This window comes from Salvelinus sp. IW2-2015, linkage group LG7 (assembly GCF_002910315.2).
Source record: "Salvelinus sp. IW2-2015 linkage group LG7, ASM291031v2, whole genome shotgun sequence".
NCBI classification, from domain to species: Eukaryota; Metazoa; Chordata; class Actinopteri; order Salmoniformes; family Salmonidae; genus Salvelinus; species Salvelinus sp. IW2-2015.
The window spans coordinates 7,115,928-7,137,573 of NC_036847.1; the positions used below are offsets into that span (position 1 = coordinate 7,115,928).

The 21,646-nt window shown below is 45.6% G+C and overlaps 1 protein-coding gene across 1 annotated transcript in view; it reads left to right on the forward strand.

Moving 5' to 3' along the window:
• Positions 1 to 21,646, forward strand: part of LOC111966899 (microtubule cross-linking factor 2-like) — an 84,143-nt gene that overhangs the window by 56,666 nt on the left and 5,831 nt on the right. Inside the window, 8 exon segments of the mRNA XM_070444622.1 lie at positions 2,683 to 2,745; positions 3,939 to 5,276; positions 6,494 to 6,607; positions 11,749 to 11,826; positions 11,828 to 11,878; positions 14,643 to 14,870; positions 15,032 to 15,181; positions 15,386 to 15,553. Of these exon segments, the coding sequence (XP_070300723.1) occupies positions 2,683 to 2,745; positions 3,939 to 5,276; positions 6,494 to 6,607; positions 11,749 to 11,826; positions 11,828 to 11,878; positions 14,643 to 14,870; positions 15,032 to 15,181; positions 15,386 to 15,553 (2,190 nt within the window).

Genomic DNA, 21,646 nt, shown 5'->3' on the forward strand with positions numbered 1-21,646 from the left:
TGGATGTATTGTGATGGTGTGTTTAAATGATTTATTAGACGTTTTCAAATGTAGATGTTTCAAAGGCGTCGGTGGCTTGTATGTGTGGAGGCCTGGAGATGCTAAACGTGTTTATGCTAATGAACGGTCAATTACGGTGAGACCGGCAGTCTTATGCATGATAATATCCGCCACACCCTGGAGATAACAAGACAGGTAAGGGGACAGAACACATTGATTGAGATGTTTGTATCTTAAAGGGTTTATAGATGACTGGGTATATTTAAAGGGGTTTATAGATGACTGGTATTTTTTAAGGGTTTATAGATGACTGGGTATTATTTAAAGGGGTTTTATAGATGACTGGGTATTATTAAAGGGGTTTTATAGATGACTGGGTATTATTTAAAGGGTTTTATAGATGATGGTTATTTTAAAGTTTTATAGATGACTGGTATTATTTAAAGGGTTTTATAGATGACTGGGTATTATTTAAAGGGTTTTAAGATGACTGGGTATTATTAAAGGGGTTTTATAGATGACTGGTATTATTTAAAGGGGTTTTATAGATGACTGGGTATTATTTAAAGTTTTTTATAGATGACTGGTATTATTAAAGGGGTTTTATAGATGACTGATATTATTAAAGGTTTTTTATTAGATGACTGGATTTATTTAAAGGTTTTTTATAGATGACTGGGTATTATTTTAAAGGGTTTTTATAGAATGACTGGGTATTATTTAAAGGGGTTTTATAGATGACTGGGTATTATTTAAAGGGGTTTATAGATGACTGGTATTATTTTAAAGGGGTTTTATAGATGACTGGGTATATTTAAGGGGTTTATAGATGACTGGTATTATTTAAAGGGTTTTATAGATGACTGGATATTATTTAAAGGTTTTTTAGATGACTGGGTATTATTTAAAGGTTTTATAGATGACTGGGTATTATTTAAAGGGTTTTTTATAGATGACTGGTATTATTTAAAGGGTTTTATAGATGACTGGGTATTTATTTAAAGGTTTTTTATAGATGACTGGTATTATTTAAAGGGTTTATAGATGACTGGGTATTATTTTAAAGGGGTTTTATAGATGACTGGGTAGTATTTTTAAACGGGTTTATAGATGATGGTATTATTTAAAGTTTTTATAGATGACTGGGTATTATTTAAAGGGGTTTATAGATGACTGGGTATTATTTAAAGGGTTTTATAGATGACTGGGTATTATTAAAGGGTTTTTATAGAGGACTGGTATTATTTAAAGGGTTTATAGATGACTGGGTATTATTTAAAGGGGTTATAGATGATGGGTATTATTTAAAGGTTTTATAGATGACTGGTATTATTTAAAGGGTATTTTATAATGGACGGGATATATTTTAAAGGTTTTTATAGATGACTGGGTATTATTTAAAGGGGTTTTATAGATGACTGGGTATTATTTAAAGGGGTTTTATAGATGACTGGGTATTGGGGTTTAGCTCTGTGTTAAAATGGTGTACGCCTGCCATTTCACAGTGGCACCACTACATCCCTGTTACAGCTGGCCTGTCGAAACCAATGGTCAAAACAAAATGGAAAAGTGTCCCAAGGTTGGTCGATACTTGGCAGGGATCATTACTTCCATTATCGCTCCATTGGTTCTACCTGGAAGTTTAGCACCATTAAAAGGTTCTCAGCCACCAGCTAAACTGCATGACATTGTCAGCAGACGCAAAATGGGGGTTGAGGATTGGATTCATCTCTTTATGCTGTACCGGCACCGCTTTAAATCCAATCTAGTTACTCTGCTCTCCAGCTGGATTTTTTTGCACTGGGGGAATTGGTTCTGGATGTTGTGTGTGCCTGTGTGTGTGTGTGTATGTGCATACGTGTGTGTCCACTGTGTTAAAGGCTCTATACTGTACTGTGGTAGCAGGGTCTTGTTTGTTTTCAGCTTGATTTAATAAAACACAGCAGAGAGGACTGTGGATATCTCTGCCTTTTTTCACCAGCCAGCCGAGTGCGGAGAAAGTAGCCAGTTTCCATGGAAACGCKTTGGCGAGATAAGCTTGTACTGCAGCGCGTCTGTCTGTCTCTCTCTGTGTGTGTGTGTGTGTATGTTTGTGTCTCTCTGGACTCTGGTAGGAATTGGGATTTATTTGGATTTAATTCCGTGTACTGAAGCCCAGGTGACCAAGGGGAGGGGCTGGCTATCATTAGCAATGCTGTTCCTTTTCTCTCTTTATGGTCTCATCTCAGTTTACTATCTTCCTCTCTTCAGCTTTCTCTTTTTTTCTTTCTCTATCGCTGTCTCCCTCTCCCCCTCGCCGCCCCTTCCTCTCTGTTTGCATAGCAGGAATGCGGTCAACTGTAGCTCCACACCCCTATCAGTGTCACTGTAGGGATAAACATCTCCATGGTGATAACCTGGGTAAAGTGGCAGGGGTGCAGGGGGCGACAGGGGCAAATTGGGTGAGGGGTTGGCGGGGGAGAAGGCTTGGAGATTGGTGGTATTATTATTATGTTGTATAACACCTTGGCCAATGTGCTGCTGCTGGCTCTTTGGGGGTCTAGGGCCTAGGCTGGGTTACTGTGAAAGCACTTTGGGGGTCTAGGGCCTAGGCTGGGTTACTGTGAAAGCACTTTGTTCATTTGATTTGTTGAACGATTGATACTAATTATTGTCAATATATGTGTTTCCCTCTATTTTCAGAACTCTCTGAAGAAGCGAGGCGCTCGGCCAAACAACAAGCCAGAGAAGAAGCTGTCTCCCCAGGTAACCCAGACTTACAGAGACCGTAGATTTTCTTTCTACGTTGAACAGCAAGAAGGAAAATCTCCCTAGAGACCTCCCAAATAAAATCAACCAATAAAACAAACTGCAGGCGCAGCATTTTGTCTCACGATTCTCACCTGACCTCAGCTATTGAACACAAAGTCAATGCTAAAGTATTACAGTTAAACTGATTGTTGTCACTTTCGCGACTTGGGAAGGAGATGATACACTTCCAAGATGGCACAACGTTTGACTAGTTTGACAGCAGCAGATCACGCTTTTGCGCACATCCCCCCTCTCTCTCTCTCTCTCTCTCTCTCTCTCTCTCTCTCTCTCTCTCTCTCTCTCTCTCTCTCTCTCTCTCTCTCTCTCTCTCTCTCTCTCTCTCTCTCTCTCTTTCTCTCTCTCTCTCTCTCTCTCTCTCTCTCTCTCTCTCTCTCTCTCTCTCTCTCTCTCTCTCTCTCTCTCTCTCTCATGTTGAGGTTGTGGTGGTACACAATGTGTGTGTGTGTGGGGGGAGGGGAATGTGGTGTTTTTAGTATAATGAGGACGTCTTATTAAAGAAAAGTCAAAAGTCTCTCTCTCGTCCTTCATTCCTGTGGGGATGAGGTTAATGCTTAATATTATAATATTGGAGTGCAAACATACTGTAAATAGTATAAACCCTCTCCAGACTTTGTTTAATGTTCTGGGAAATAGTCTAGAACCAATAAATCACACAACACAAAGTATTATTTAATGGGCCTGGATCATTTTGGGCCGCTTGGTTAAATAATAAATGGAAGGGAATCTGAGTAATGCCCTCTGCAAAATAAATGTGGGTTTAATATTCAAAATGGCTTCTYTCTGTTATAAATACACCAATGTTCCTAAGTGCCCCCAGCCACCACACATTTCATATCACTGTAATACAGCGTGCATGACTTCCCAGTGTTGCATCCACCTACCCCACTTTGCCACAAAAAATCCATAACTTTGCATTGGTCTAACTATTTCCTAGTGTTACCATGAGGATGTCAGATGAGTTCAAGCTATTATGTTAATGGAAAGAAACAATTCACTTTTTTCATTTGTCATTTTGGCCTCSTAATCTTTCTCTCTGTGATATGTTAGCTGGAGATATCTTGTCTTGTTGTGTGTGAGTTAGTTGGTTTGTGTTGTCAGTGTTCCTAACTACCTCTCTCTGTGGCCAGCAGGAGGACAGTTCGGACCTCAAGTGCCAGCTCCACTTTGCCAAGGAGGAGTCAGCGCTCATGTGCAAGAAGCTGACCAAGATGGCCAAGGACAGCGAGGAAATGCGGGAGGAGCTGGCCAAGTACCGCTCGGTCTACGGCGATGTGGACGCCTCGCTCACCGCGGAGGAGGTCAACGACTCGCCCCACACGCGCGAGGCCGACGTCAGAGTTCACCTGAAGCTGGTGGAGGAGGAGGCCAACCTGCTGAGCCGGCGCATTGTGGAACTGGAGGTGGAGAACCGCGGCCTGCGGGCCGAGATGGACGATATGAAGGGCCAGGAGCTGCCACCAGGCCTGGGGGTCGGAGGCATGGGAGGCCCTGGAGGAGGAGGTCTGGAGAATGTGATGGAGCTCCAGAGGCACCTGCAGTTTGTCGAGGAGGAGGCGGAACTGCTGCGGCGCTCGCTGTTGGAGATGGAGGAGCAGAACAAGCTGCTGATGAACGAGATCAACCGCTACAAGTCGGAGCTGCCGCTGGCGTCGGACCCAGACGAGGACGACTCCTCGTCCATCTCTCTCCTGGMGGACGGTCATGGTGGGGGGGCTCTGATCAGCACAGAGGCCCCCCAGGAGGAGCTTCTGCAGGCCGCCAGGCTCCAGATTGGGGATCTGAGCGGCAAGGTGAAGAAGCTCCAGTATGAGAACCGTGTGTTGCTGTCCAACCTGCAGCGCTGCGACCTGGCCTCTTACCACAGCTCTTCCAGGCCCGCCCTGGAGACCGACGCAGAGGCAGGGGACTCAGCTGAGTGCCTCCCCAGCCAGACTCACCGCGAGGGCCCCATCGGAGGGGAGAACGAGCCCCTGGAGGAGAGGGAGAAGAAGATGTCCACTGGGGTTCCTGTCCCCCTGCACGGCGATGTCCCCATGGGGCTGAAGGACCGCGAATCCCTGCTAGCCATGAGGGACCAAGCCCGCCTAATCTCTACAGCCATCCAGCTGCTGACTGCCTCCGACTCCAACTGCCCTTCCATCTCCCTCTACCGCAAGATCTCCTCCGGGGAGGCTGCAGAGCCATGTGTCCCAGAGAAGYTCCAGCAGGCCCAGCCCTCGGAGCTCCAGGATCTTCCCCTGGTGGAGGCTCTGACTGGCAGGCTGCGAGCACTGCACACCCAGCTCCAGGCTTTTGTGGAGCGGGTTGAGAGCCTAGGCACCACCCCCCCAGGGAGGGCACAGGTGGAGAGGGCATCCCCCCTGCCTCTACTYTCCGAGGCTGGGGACTCTGTGGTGGGTACACCCTCTGCCTCTCACCCCTGCCCTCCAGACGACCAGGCGGGTGAGATCCCCGCAGAGCAGAAGGTAAGAACAAACCCCCTACTCCTCCTCTTCCCACCCCTCCTTTATTATCGATCGTGTTTCTTTCCTTTTCTTTTTATATCCTCTTTTTCTGTTGTTGTAACAAATCTATTATTTCTGTCCTGTTTGCTCTTTGAACCACGTTATGGCTTACTAATACTCCTCCTGCATCCCAGCTCACACTATGGTTTCTCCCTGGCACAGAATGCTGCCAGTACACATGACACGCATGCTGCTTTGACGCCTTACAGCCTGCTATAGATGCTGCATGACATGTAGGGTGATTAGGAAATCKTAGGAACCATAAACCACCATCTATTTACACACATCAAGAGGCTATTGTCATATCCATGTAAATGTACTGTATATGCACGAGTAGGGCTATGAAGGTGTAATAAAAGAGCGTATTGAATTAGACAGGAGCAAACAGTGTATCAATAGTGGTTGGTTTGCTCGTTGAGTAGTTGTACTGTATTACTTACTATATATAGCTCAGCACACCTAGGCCAAATGTTTAGGATATAACTTTAAGTCAGTCTAGTAAAGTTGGTTCTATGCTTTTAATGAAGCTACATTAGAGGCCTACTGAGTGCCAACCCCGTCCGATCTCTCCCCCCTTCCCTCCATCTCTCCCCCCCTCCCCCCTCTTCCCCCCCATCCCTCCATCTCTGCCCCCATCCCTCCATCTCTCCCCCCCGTCCCTCCATCTCTCCCCCCATCCCTCCATCCGTCCCTCCCTCTCTCCCCCCTCTCACCTCTCTCTCTCACTGCATGGGCACCGTGACCGCCGTTTTCTGCACTTGTTTCCTTTTCCTCTCTCCTCTCTCTCTCTTTTGATTATTGTAATCCCCCTCTCCTTCACCCCCCCCTCCCCCAACCCTCCAGCCGTCGCTCGCACTTCTCATCATTGTTTTGGTTCTGTTTTCCACTCTGTCCTCCACCACTCTGAAAAAGCTGTTTTTCTTTTACATACTTTTCTTTGTCCTGTGAGGTTCATTTTTTTTATTTGGAAGGTGTCTTATTAATCGTCCATTTTGGTTCTATTGTTTTTATCTCTTTTTTGATTTGGTCTTGTTTTGTTTTCGATTCACTACCACCCCCCACCCCCCCCAATACGTCTCCCCTCATCCTCTTCCTTCCCTTCCTCCTCTGTTCGTCTTCCCCTCTTTTTATTCTTTTGTTTTATTTTTTTTCATTAACTTGCCCATGCATGCATGCAGCAGCCCCACTTTAGGGACCAATCAGAGCACGATGTGAAAGGTCAGAAGGAGGAGGGTGACAGCCGCACTGACCGCAACCAGACCCAGGAAACACAGGAGACGGACACAGCTCTGGTAGGTTGCTGATACAGTACAGTCAAAATACACACCCACAAAAAYGGGTGAAATCAAATTGTATTTGTCACATGCTTTGTGAACAACAYGTGTAGACAAACAGTTTAATGCTTACTTGAGGGTCCTATTACAACAATGCAGAGTTAAAGATACACAAAACTTGCAAGGAATAAATACCRTGTGAATAACGAATAACYAGTAAAAATAAGATGGCTATATTCATACCATGAAAAAAAGCCAGACTACGGTTTGCAACTGCACATGGGGACAAAGATCGTACTTTTTGGAGAAATGTCCTCTGGTCTGATGAAACAAAAATAGAACTGTTTGGCCATAATGACCATCGTTATGTTAGGAGGAAAAAGMGAGAGGCTTGCAAGCCGAAGAACATCATCCCAACCGTGAAGCACGGGGGTGCTTTACTGCAGGAGGGACTAGTGCACACAAAATAGATGGCATCATGAGGAAAGAAAATTATGTGGATATATTGAAGCAACATCTCAAGACATCAGTCAGGAAGTTAAAGCTTGGTCACAAATGGGTCTTCCAAATGGACAATGACCCCAAGCATACTTCCAACGTTGTGGCAAAATGCCTTAAAGAAAACAAAGTCAAGGTATTGGAGTGGCCAACACAAAGCCCTGACCTCAATTCCATAGAAAATTTGTGGGAAGAACTGAAAAAGTGTGTGCGAGCATGGAGACCTACAAACCTGACTCAGTTACACCAGCTCTGTCAGGAGGAATGGGCCAAAATGCATCCAACTTATTGTGGGAAGCTTGTGGAAGGCTACCCGAAAGGTTTGACCCAAGTTAAACTATTTAAAGGAAATGCTACCAAATACTAATTGAGTGTATGTAAACTTCTGACCCACTGGGAATGTGATGAAAGAAATAAAAGCTGAAATAAATCACTACTATTATTCTGACATGTCACATTCTTAAAATAAAGTGGTGACCCTAACTGACCTAAGACAGGGAATTTTTACTAGGATTCAATGTCAGGAATTGTGATAAACTGAGTTTAAATGTATTTGGCTAAGGTGTATGTAAGCTTCCGACTTCAACTGTATGTGTGTGTGGGTGTATGTAGTGTGTTGGGGTGTGTGTGTGGGTAGAGCCCAGTGTGTGTGCATAGAGTCAGTGCAAGAGAAAGGGACAATGTAGGTAGTCTGGGTAGCCATTTGATTGGCTATTTAGCAGTCTTCTTTAGCAGTCATATGGCTTGGGGTTAGAAGCATTTCAGGGTAATTTTGGTTCCAGACTTGGTGCACTGGTACTAAGTRTGGAAGAGTCTATGACTTGGGGGACTGGAGTCTTTGACAATATTTTGGCCCTTCCTCTGACACCGCCTGGTATAGAGATCTGACCTCCCCATAGGCTGCCCCATCATCGTCAGTGATCAGTCCTACAACCGTTGAGTCATCAGCAAACTTGATGATGGTGTTGGAGTCGTGCACGGCCACACAGTTGTGGGTGAACAGAGAGTACAGGAGGGGACTAAGCACACACCCCTGAGGGGCCTCCGTGTTGATGGTCAGTGTGGAGGATGTGTTGTTGCCTACCCTCCCCACCTGGGAGCGGCCCGTCAGGAAGTCCAGGATCCAGTTGCAYAGGGAGGKATTCAGTCCCAGGGTCCAGAGCTTGTGGATGAGAATAGAGGGGCCTATGGTGTTGAATGCTGAGCTGTAGTCAATGAACAGCATTCTTACATTAGGTATTACTTTTGTCCYGTTGGGTGAGGGCAGTGTGGAGTGCAATAGAGATTGCATCATCTGTGGATATGTTGGGGCGGTATGCGAATTGGAGTGGGTCAATGGTGTTTGGGATGATGGTGTTGATGTGAGCCATGACCAGCCTTTCAAAGCGTTTCATGGCGAAAGTAATTTAGACAGGTTACRTTGGCGTTCTTGGGCACAGGGACTATCGTGGTCTGCTTGAAATAAGTTGGTATTGCAGACCGTGTCAGGGATAAAATGTCTGTGAAGACACTTGCCAGCTGGTCAGCACATGCTCTGAGTAAGCGTCCTGGTATTCCGTCTGGCCGCACGACCTTGCGAATGTTAACCTGTTTAAAGGTCTTACATCGGCTACAGAGCACGAGATCACACAGTCGTCCGGAACAGTTGGTGCTCTCATACATAGTTCAGTGTTGCTTACCTCGAAGCGTGCATAGAAGGCATTTAACTTGTCTGGTAGGCTTGCATCACTGGACAGCTCACGGCTGGGTTTCCCTTTTTAGTCCGTGATAGTTTGCAAGTCGCCCTGCTACATCCATCTAGCATCAGAGCCGGCTTAGTAAGATTCGACCTTAGTCCTGTGACTTTAGTCCCCCCCTCCCCCCCAAACACACACACTGGGCATTCCTTGATGGCCCCAACATGCGGTTTAGGCTGTCTTTAGGCTTGCTTCCCTCGTTCTTTCATGTGGTTGAATCAGGCTGGATTCATGCTGCTGCTATATGACATCAACTCTTGGGGTGAGGAGAGGACGAGTCTGCTGCTCAGTGTTTGTTTGGCCTTTCTATAGGTCTCCTTGGAAACCTGGGCTGTGAGGGGGAATCAGCAGAAGCAATGAATAGAGCAGAGAGTAACACAATCGCCACAGCCTGTTCTCCTGTTACAGGATATTACAATTTTGTTTTTATAATGTGGGAGTCATGAAATGAAAGGTTTCTCTCTGGACTGTATCGTAGCACATAATCAGTTAGTCATCTGAACACACCACACTCTTTATATACTGAGAGAACTAAAGAACCTTATTGTTGCTGTCAGTAGGCTGATAATTAAAGGTGCAATAACTCAGTTGATTTCTCTGTATCTGCAGAATTAAAACGCATTGAAATCAAGAATGATATAATAGTAGGCGATGACAACTATGAACTATGACAACATAGCGGGCCATATTAAATTGGCTTGTGGGCCACTTTTGGCCGCGGGCCATGTGTTTGAGATCTGTAGGCCTATTAATTTAACCTGTGTCTCTCTCAGTAATTACTACATTGCAGACTACTGTTGGCTTTAACACACCTGTCATCCACCCGGCTTCTCTCAGTGATCAGTGATTAGGCTGCCAGGACAGGGACAGGGGAGTCCAGGACCGGGTCCGGGGAGGGAAGGACAGGGGACAGGACTGTCAGGCAGTCACACCTTGGCACTGCGCCAGGCGATGATGTTATCACACACAGACTGCCTGAGTGCTATGTCTGTCTGTAGAGACGGGGTCGTCGATAGAAGCGAGACAGGGCTGATGTATGGACATGGATGTGGGAGTGTTGGTGGGAACCTGGGGCCCATCAGGGTGACTGTTCTATTCATTTGGGAACATGGCTTCAAAACGTTGTGCATCGGAAAATGAAAAGGAACGTTTCTTATTGGACAAGTTCAYGTWGTCTCTCCCTATTTCAGTCCGTTTTCTTCTGTTTGGTGCCTAATGAATTTGGACCTGTTCATTCTCTCCACCCAACCCTTTCAGGGTATAACTCAGTAATGTACTGTATGATAATCTGCTACTCCATTTCTTAGCCAGAATGTTAGAAATAGGGTACTATATCCAAATGATGTTGCCATGAGCAGCACCAGAGATATTTGAGATTAGCGAGATGCAACACTTCGCTCTCACACAGTCACACACAGTATCTACGCATGTTCACGGGTTCCCTTCACGCTGTTTACAGCGTGGTAGCCAGGTCACCAAAGCAGTGGAGAAGTTGAGCCTCGCGCTTGAACTCTCTTATTTGTTGCGGAAATTGACCCATTGTGTTTTTTTTTACTTTCTGCATCTACGTCATATCGCTGAGTCTACCTTTAAATGGGAGATTCTTCTGCAGYGCAGTGGCGTGACTGACAAAAAGCTATGAAGGGCATCGGAAACTGACAGCAGGTTATCCATTTATGTACACGGAGTCTGCGCCTGAGGCTTGCCTGGGAAATGTAAGCCCTTTATACAATTTTGATGGTCTAAGAGGCAAAATGTGCATTGAAGTGTGAGGAYACTACCGGTTGAAATTGAGCGCCCCTCACTCTTGCTCCTCAATCCCTTTGGTGAGAAATTGAAGGTGTCAGAAGTCACTTACAGAGGCTGCAGAGGAGAAGGAGAGAGAGATATACAGAAGCTGGTTATGGTGTAACTGATATAAAAAATCAGTTGTAAATCAATTATGTTACTTGCAATAGTGAGCTAGTGTCATAGCGCAACGAGGACTTACGCTGACAGGAAAGTTTACTCACTCAGAATACARAATAAGGGTAGACGAATGGTGGGTGACTTGTACAACAACCAAAAAATGATTCCAGCAACGCCTGTCAAGCTTASGTATGAAAATAAATGACATAGTACTTTCACTTATCTGTCAAAGCCCTCAGAGAATCGCAAGACAAAGCGCAATGGTCGACGTCTTTATACTTCAAAACACAGCAGCAACTAGTAGCCGAGCGCCATTTAAACACAGATATCCATGYCACGTTATGCCCACAGTGGACATTAAATAATGGAATTTTCATCTTCAAACCTCACAAGCCTTTAGAGTATTAAAATGCCCCTAGGGTATCTCAGTCTTCCACCCAACGTCCCCAGTGTCCCACCCTATCAAATGTTACACGCTTCGTCAAATTTTGGCGCTGAGTGATAATGAAGAGATCGAGCGGCTGGTCTTGTGCCTGTCGGTATAAAGAAGGCCGTTTGAGTTCGCAGTTAGTGGGTTAACGGTGATGGTGGGGCTGGGTCGGGCTGGGGGTGACCCCCGGCCGCGAGTTAGCGGAGGGTGAAGAAGAAGAACATTATGGGGAACGGTCGATGCCTCTCACTCCACAGCCAATACGAAGCATGAGATGGTATTTGAGATGAGGCGTGTTCGTTCCAGCACAAGACCAAATGTGGGTGTGTAAGTTGTAATGCATTCTTTAGCGGTGTGACAAAAGGCGGGGATTGTTGTTCCCTGTTTGGAGTATAGTTATGATCAATACATGAGACATGTTTGTTGTGTTATACAATCTAAAGGAGGATATTTTGTCAGTTGGGAGGTGGTGTGGTGTATTTTACTCTAGCTATAATGGTGTACTTCTCTCTCTCTCTCTCTCTCTCTATCTCTCTCTCTCTCTCCCTCCTTCCCTCCCTTGCTCCCTCCCGCCGTCCTTCCCTCAGCAGATCAATGAGCTGCAGGCCCTTCTGTCGGATGCGAGGGAGACGGCTCACGGGACGCAGGAGGAACTGACTCTGGAGGAGACGGCCCCCTGAGAGCCACAACCACCAGAGTTCTCAGACAGTCTCACAGGTACACACCATGGAGACACGCTGTTCTATATCTATGTACACAACCATGGAGACACGACTGTTCTATATTATGGACACAACCATGGAGACACGACTGGTCTATATCTATGTACACAACCATGGAGACACGACTGGTCTATATCTCTATGGACACAACCATGGAGACACGACTGTTCTACTATTTGGAACAACCATGGAGACACGATGTTCTATATCTATGTCACACATGGAGACACGGACTGGTCTATATCTATGTACACGCCATGGAGACACGACTGGTCTATATCTATGTACACAACCATGGAGACACGACTGTTCTATATCTATGTACACAACCATGGAGACACGACTGGTCTATATCTATGTAACAACCATGGGGAGCAGACTGGTCTATATCTATGTACACAGCCATGGAGACACGACTGGTCTTATATATGGACACAACCATGGAGACACGACTGGTCTATATCTATGTCACAACATGGAGACACGACTGGTCTATTCTATGTACACCATGGAGACACGACTGTTCTATATCTATGTACACAACCATGGAGACACGACTGTTCTATATCTATGTACACAGCCATGGAGACACGACTGTTCTATATCTATGTACACAACCATGGAGACACGACTGGTCTATATCTATGTACACAACATGGAGCACACGACTGGTCTATATCTATGTACACAACCATGGAGACACGACTGGTCTATATCTATGTACACAGCCATGGAGACACGACTGGTCTTATATCTATGGACACAGCCATGGAGACACGACTGTTCTATATCTATGTACACAACCATGGAGACACGACTGGTCTATAATCTATGTACACAACCATGGAGACACGACTGTTTCTATATCTAATCACAAACCATGGAGACACGATGTTCTATATCTATGGACACAACCATGGAAGAACCGACTGTTCTATATTCTATGTACAACAGCCATGGAGACACGACTGTTCTATGTCTATGTACACAACCATGGAGACACAGACTGTTCTATATCTATGTACAACACCTGGAGAACGACTGTCTATATTTGTACACAACCATGGAGACACGATGTTCTATATTATGTACACAACCATGGAGACACGACTGGTCTATATCTATGTACACAACCATGGAGACACGACTGGTCTATATCTATGGACACAACCATGGAGACACGACTGGTCTATATCTATGGAACACAACCATGGAGACACGACTGGTCTATATCTATGTACACAACCATGGAGACACGACTGGTCTTATCTATGTACACACCATGGACACGACTGGTCTATATCTATGTACACAGCCATGGAGACACGACGGTCTATATCTATGGCACAACCATGGAGACGAATGTTTATATCTATGTGCACAACCATGGAGACAACGACTGGTCTATATCTTGTAATGACATGGAGACACGATTGTTCTATGTCTATGGACACAACCATGGAGAACAGCCTGTTCTATGTTCTGGACACAAACCATGGAGACACGACTGTTATATTCTATGTACACAACCATGGAGACACGACTGCTCTATGTCTATGGACACAACCATGGAGACACGACTGTTTCTATATCTATGTACACAACCATGGAGAACGACTGGTCTATAATCTATGTACACAACCATGGAGACACGACTTGTTCTATATCTATGGATACAACCATGGAGAACGACTGTCTATATCTATGTACACAACCATGGAGACAGACTGTTCTATATCTATGTAACACACCATGGAGACACGACTGTGTCTATATCTATGTCACACCATGGAGACACGACTGTCTATATCTTGTAACACCATGTGGACCGACTGGTTTTCTATATCTATGTACAACACATGGAGACACGACTGGTCTATATCTATGTACACAACCATGGAGACACGACTGGTCTATATCTATGTACAACAGCCTGGAGACACGACGCTGGTCTATATTATGACACAACCATGGAGACACGATGTTCTATATCTATGTGACACACCATGGAGACAGATGGTCTTATTATGGACTCACATAGGAACACGACTGTTTCTATATCTATGTCACACAACCATGGAGACACGCACTGTTCTATATCTATGGACAACCATGGAGACACGACTGTTCTATATCTATGTACACAACAATGGAGACCGACTGTTATTGGAACAGGACCAGACTGTTTATATCAATGGAACCAATGGAGACCGACTGTTTATTCTATGTACACAGCCATGGAGACACGACTGGTCTATATCTATGGACACAACCATGGAGACACGACTGTTCTATATCTATGGACACAACCATGGAGACACGATGTTCCTATATCATGGACACAAACCATGGAGACCGACTGTTCTATGTCTATGCACACCACAAGTGACTACAGACAAACCCTGCTAAACCACGCCAGAGCATTGTCACTGTCAGTCCTGTCAATGCTAATACAGAATATGCGAGACAGTATGTATCGCTACTATATAGTATTTTAACAACATTTTTAACTACATAGCACGCCACTTAGAACAGTAACGCAAACTTCACAAACACATGCTATGAAGCTATCGCTTATAATAACAAATATGTCACTGTAGCCCTCAGCTAACTGCCTGTGTCCTGTGTGTGTGTGTGTGTGTGGTGTGTGTGTGTGTGTGTGTGTGTGGTGTGTTGGTGTGTGTGGTGTGTTGTGTGTGTGTGTGTGTGTGTGTGGTGTGTGTGTGTGTGTGTTGTGTGTGTGTGTGTGGTGTGTCCAGCTGCAGGAGGAGCACCAGAAGGCCTGACGAGGGGGACTCTCCCAGCTGCAGAGTCTGTTAGTCTGCAGACACGGCTCAGCAGAATGTTTGACAGAGAGGAACCTGATGGTGCACGGAGTCCATCAACTCAAGCAGACCCTGCTGCTGCTCAGCCTCAAGCTGCGCTGCTTCCTCAAACAGTGGCGTCTGGGACGCAAGCTGGACACGGAGGCCAAGGATGTCCTGGAGGTACGGGACTGGTTGATACCTTCTCCTTTTGAATCAGCCACTTAGTTGTGGCAGAATTGGTTGGTTGGTTGGCTTGCTGGCTGGCTGGCTGATTGGCTGGCTGACTGACTAATTGTTTAACTGACTGACTGACAGATAATGTGCTGTSTGTTTCCCTACAGGTGAACAGTCTGAAGGACCTGTACCTGCTGCTGGAGGAGGAGAGTCTGGCCGCCCACCAGGGAGACAACAAGATGGCCGCCGCAGAGGAGCAGCCACTCAGCCCCAGCATCTCCAAGGAGCTCTGCCTGCTGGAGAAGAGCTACAAACAGGTACAGGACACACAGGGTTAACACAGGAAAAGTATTAAAGCAGGGAATATTTTAGACTAAATGTGGCATAGAGATCCTCGAGAGATAGATAGTTAGAGATAATATAGAGGTATTACTCAGATAGTAATCATTTTAAATGTAAATATTATATTCGTCTCTTTGACGTGGTCATCTCACTGATTCTCCATCCTGTCCGTGGCCTAGACGAGCGGCGTGAGCAGCACTCTGGCGGACCTGAAGGGAACGCTCCAGGATCTGAGCGGAGAGCTGCGAGAGGAGCGRCAGGGCTCACAGGAACTCACCCAGCAGTTTGCCCGCGCCAAGGCCTCCTGGGAAGTGGAGAGGACAGAGCTCAAGAGCCTCATCACCCAGGTAAGACCAGAACACCTACTGAAAGGAACTGGCATTAAAATAGAATTACTGAAATGGAAATTTGACTGTGCRCTCGTAGTTGCACTCAGTGTGGCTGACAAGGTATTGATAGAAACGCTCTGTTGRATAGTTTAGAACCAACACGCTTAGAAATGAAAGGTGCTATCTAGAACCTAAAAGTGTTCTTCGGCTGTCCCCATAGGAGAACCCTTTGAAGAAAGCTTTTTGGCTGCAGTTAGAACCCTTTTGAGTTCCATGTAGAACCCTTTCTACAGAGGAGGGTTATAAATGGAACCCAATGGGTTCGACCTGGAACCAAAAAGGGTTCTCCTACGGGGACAGCCGAAGAACCCATTTTGGAACCCCTTTTTCTCTAAGAGTGTATAGCTAGTTGACCTAAAACCATGTAAAAACCCTCAGCCATCAGGTGTTATTGGGCTATTTTAGAAGCCGGGTTATTATGTAGCTTACAGACCATTATCTAGGCTTAGCGTAAAGCCTCCCCTGGGAGGACAGTAATTCATCAGGCCTTTTAGCACCCTGGTATCACAGACTACCGGAGAGAGAGGACAGATAATAGGACTCTAGTCACCAGGGTTACGATCTCTCCCTGCTTGGAGGTGGAGTCATTACTTTAGTGTAGATTTCATGCCTGATCAGTCAGATATTCTATAGCTACTTGGCCCCAATCGTTTCTCCCTTTGGCTACCTGGATGTCTGGGGCAAAGCCATTGATTTGTACGGCCGTTTTAAGTGAGGTTTTATAGTGMAACTATAGCTATCCGTTCAGCATGCAGGAGAGCACATCGTGGAGCTGTACACAGATCAAGTTACCCATTCATGAAGGATGACATGACCTGCCATTTGTTACAATCTGGTCACTGGAGAAAGCTGCCGTGCTGTGGAGGATTGTGTTACAGATCGGTATGAATCAGTCACTGGGTATTCATTTCATCACCAATGCTCATAGTAACGAATGGCTTGAAACTGCTGATATCCTGAGGTGGTGGGTTTGTACCAATCTATTTGTCTGGTGTTCCGTCTGGCTGTCTGCTTTGCCCTCGGACCGCCGTTCACTCTACCTAGTGAGCTGCTTCTGTTGACTCTGTTTGCTGTGTGGTGTGTGTGTGTGTGTATGGTGTTGTTGTGTTGTGGTGGTGTGTGTTTGTGTGTCGTGTGTGTGTGTGTGTGTTTGTGGTTGGTGTGTGTGTGTGTCGTGTGTGTGTGTGTGGTGTGTGTGTGTGTGTGTGGTGTGTGTGTGTGTGGGTTCTGGCAGTGTAGAGATTGAGTTTAATATCCAGACGACTGCCAGCCTGAGCACGTTCTCATAGACAGCAAGCTCGCAATTGACTTATAACTTAACACATGCTTTGAAGACGGCACCATGCATTAAATTAACAAGCCAAGATAATCACAACTATCAGAACGGGAATACCAGGGGGAAAAGAGAAGGAGAGAAGATATAAAAAAGTAATTAGGCCAGGAAGGAGAGATGAAGAAGATAAAATAGAATGAGAAAGAGAGAGAAAGCGTGAAAGAGAGATGGGGGAGAAATTAACAGAGGTGAGGGGGGGGGGGGAGGGGGGGTTGTGTGCTGTGGAAGGGAGGAGTAGGGAGGGGGCATAGTATCAGGGTAGAGCAGTTTTGAAGCATGGTTCATTGGTCCTTGTCAGACTGTTCCCCCGTCCCTCTTGCGGTCCTTCCACGGTCTGTAAGGTGCACACAGGTATAAATATGGTCGCCACAACCACTTTAGGAGCTTCACTCTTTGAGCAGATACACACTTGTGTCTCGTGGGAATGTCATTTACTGATTCCGCCAATCTCGTTCCATAGGTAAAGGCCATTCTCCACAACACAGCCAGCATCCACAGATAGAAAAGGATAAAAGTGACAGAATGACTATTCAGTAGAGGAACAGAAACGCGATAGGTCAGATTATGCACAGGCGATAAGAGAGAGGAGTAGAGATAAGGAGATCGAAAGGTGAAGAGGGCGCAAGACGGTAGTCTCGTAGCGGAGAGATGGATGGGGGGCCAGGTCTAATCTTCTATTTGAACTCATATTATCAGTCTCATTCTCACCCTATCGTTGTGTATGTCAGACGAACTGGAACCGAAGATCACGGTTAACCGTAGAGGCTTTTGTTTCCTCGAGCTGCCATGGGCTAGTAGTGGTGTAGTCATGCCTGTCGTTCCGGAAGGAGAGTGAAGAGACGAGCCTGTGTAATAGGAGGGTATAAGCAGGAGAGAGCGAGGGAAATAAGGGGGATATAACGAGAGAGAGGGGGAAAGGGGGATAAGAGGATTAAGCAGGGAAGAGAGATAAATTGGCGGTGATAGGGAGGAGGGGGAAAAAAAAGAGCGAGGAATAAAACAGGACGTGATGAGGCAGGGGGTAAAAAGGAGGCGATAGGGAGAGACGTGTCATAATGAAGAGAGCGGAACTAGAAGGTCGGAGATTGAGGGGGAACAGAGGGGGATAGGGAGAGAGGGGGAAAAGGGGATAGGCGAGAGAGGGAAGAGGGGGAAAAGACGGGATATGGAGAGAGAGAGAGAGAGAGAGATGAGAGAGAGGCAGAGACCTAACACACATTAAACCTCTCTATTTGTTTCTGTTGTGAACTCACAGGAAAGACCCAAATGCCAGATAGTAATCTAGTGGATCACTTTAAAATGGCGTCACGTGTGTGATCACGGCCGATGAATCAAAGCGTTGGCTCTCTTTCCCCGTGTTCTGGGATCATTTGTCATCTGAAAGGCTTACGATGTGACTTTGCTTTTCTTCTTTTTGGAAGAACTCATCTTCATCTGCCTGCTAACCGAGAGTCACGCAGCCCGCAGCAGCGACGCACGCACGCACGCACGCACGCACGCACCGCACGCACGGCACAGCACACACCACACACACACACACCACACCACCCCCATCCTTCACAACTACATCTCACCCATACAGTCGACACTCTCGAAATCTCCCACTACCCACACACACCCCACTCCTCTACTCTGTCGTCACACATTCTCTACTCCACCAATACAGAGTTCCCGTCTAATCAATGTCCACTTGACATGTACCATAAAACACTCACACTCCATTACACACAGTCTCATAACACGCATTACCCTGAAAACACATATATCTATTCCTGACACAACACAAGTAATCAAGATTACTATTTCATTATACATTCCTACTTTTCTATATTTCTCTTCCCTCGTCCTCATGCCTAATCACCCTTTTCTTCCTTCCTCGTCTCATACGCCCCCTCTTCAAATCAAATTCCTTTTCCTCTTCTTTTCTTACCTTTCTTTTTCTATTTCTATGTTATCTTTAGTGTTATATATAATGACAGACATTATACCACCCAAACTTCAACTAAACACAACTGTAATAAAAATATCTATTTATCTATGAAAAGACGAATGCTAACCCACCTTTCTATCCCTTCTTCTTCCTTTTTATTCCATTTATTTAATGATAATACTTTTAAAATCGCCATAAAATATTGTGTAACCATCTTTCATTTATGGAAATAGATGCCTATTAAGATTGTAGATAGTTAGCAAGATAGGTAGTTGAATCCTGGTCTTCATGTATTCCAAAAAGGGAAGCTCTCTCTCTCTTTCAAGGGTGTTTGGCTTGGAGGGCTAGAATGAGCATTATGTTGGTTTGTTTAAACATAGTTGATTGTTAGAGAAAGGTTGGGTATTAAAAAAAGGCTTTATGGCGAAGAATTGCTAAGTGAAGAGTACATTTCCAGAAGGGCAAAAGTAGATTTGATTAAAGAATCTATTCCTGATGATTATCAGATGGATTAGATGTGTAAAATCGATTTTTTTGTAGATAGTTAATATTATGATAGTTACATTGGGTTGTCAGAAATGTGTTCTTAACCAACGTGCAAGATTGAGAGAAATATTAGATCTCATCATATTGAAAAGATAAGTGTTAAACAAATAGATACAATCTGATAATAAAGATTATGTAGAAATATAAAGGCATATTAGGGAAGCAATTATGCGTTAGATGTTATGGTGAGCTATATTAGCAGAAACCTACGCAGTTGCAGGGGATAAGTCAGAAAGATTAATTATTATTTTGATGATTTGAAATTGCTGGTGGCCTCGGTTCGCAGTAAGGGACTAATGTTGGTTTTGGTTGATATGTCTTATATGGAAATAAAATATTTGTGGTTTGTGGTGTTATGTGTCAGATAGATAAAGATGGAGGTACGTGGTGTGATAAAGCAGAGAAATATTTTTAAGGGATGAGTAAAGATAGGTGGATCGGGGAAAACGATGCTTTAAATAATCTCGTTGTTTTGTCAAAAAATATAATAATACTTTACAACAGTAGAATAGTTGTATACAGCGACTGATATGAAAAGGGAAAGCAGACAAAATAAGGGAGTGAGTGTTTATTGAAATATAGTATAAAAGTGGTTTATTGTGAGTGACAGATGAGTGAATTGGAGACCACTATAGAAGAGCGTTGTGTGTTTTGATGGCTTAGAAAGTTGTGTATATCTTGTATCGATGTGTTAGCTGATAGTTGAGTGAGAAGACCCCCGATATTAGTTAGAAATGATGGTTGAGGAGAAGTAATTTGCGTGATTATAGATGTTGACATTTAGAAACATAAGAGAAGATCTAGGAAGGTATTGCAGTGGGGCGTGGGAGGGTGGCACGCTGGGAGGGTAATGTGTGGGGCTTAGCGGCGACATTAAGGAAATGTGGGATAAGGCGCCGCTGTGTGGGTGCTTTCAGATTAAATCACTACAGTAATATCAGTACTCGTGTATTATTATAGCACGTATACAGCCCGAACGATGCCAAATAAAACTGCATGAAGGGAGAATGGCAGCATCACAGGAGACATAACTGCTGTCCGGCGCCGGCGAAGAAGAATGGGCTGGAGGCAGCCTAGGAGGCCGCTCAGACCGCCAGGAGCACCAGAGCGGGAGGAACCGGCAGGCGTTCCGATACTGGAGCGAGGGAGGGGTGCCTTGTCCTACCCTCGAAGCGGGGAGCGCGAATACAAGAAGAAACCGAGACGTGACGCGGAAAAAAGATGAAAGTGAGCAAGTCGCCGCCTGTGGAAGCACACGGCTGGGAGTGCAGGCTAGGGGGATTGGAGAGGAGGAATAAGAGGGACGAGGGGAGAAACGGAGGGGGGGCGTCTGGCAGCGGGCGTGTCGGCGGTAAAGGGGACTGAGGTGGCCAGGTGGGGCCGGGGGCTGTGGTGTCACTCCGCCTGCGTTGCGGGGCTCAGGACAAGGGAGTGCCGGTGTTGCAAAGTTGGCACACACACACCTGGACACACATTTCGAATCACACACACAAAAGCAAGTCCGGCTGTGGGGTCTGGCATGGGCTGTGCCTCATTTGCTTTCCGTATCTGGTTCTATAGAGGAGAAATACTAAAAAGCAAATAAAGTCGTGTTTAGATATTCACTGAGTGATGACTGACGTTTCGATTTTTTTAATGCATTGGTTTTCCTCTTTTGGTGTCCGAACCCGCCTGCCTCACATTCCGCCTTCATTCCACAACATGTATGTCAGGGACCACTCAACCTCACTCACTAATTCAGATATACCTAACAGTATGTTTCTCTGAGACATAAAAGACAGACAGAAAGAAAGAAAAAGGAGTGGAAGTAGCTGAGAGAGAGATGGAATCTCAGGAAGCCTTTCTGCATTGGGCATTCATATCAGCGTAGGCCTAAATCTTTAATGTAGCTGTCCGAAATGCATGGAACAAGCCTTGCGCCAATCCATCTAACATCTCGTCATAATTCGCCATGATTCATTAACTCGCTCATCCACACTCTCTGTCACTCCTTTTCCTTCCAGTGGAGCAGCAAGTTGGTGCGGGGCAAGAAGCTGTGGCTTGGCCGGTGGGGGGGAATGAGAAGGACCTCCAAGGAACCTCCCGACCTGAAGATGGCCCTGAAGAGGGAAGGCCGAGGAGTACCGCTCTGCCGACGTACGCCGCCGTCATTGGGACCTCAAGCGTTAGATGGGAGAGAGAACTGGACCGTGAGAGCTTGGAGCCTGCACTGGAGCCACTAATTCAATCAGGAGAGAGGTCG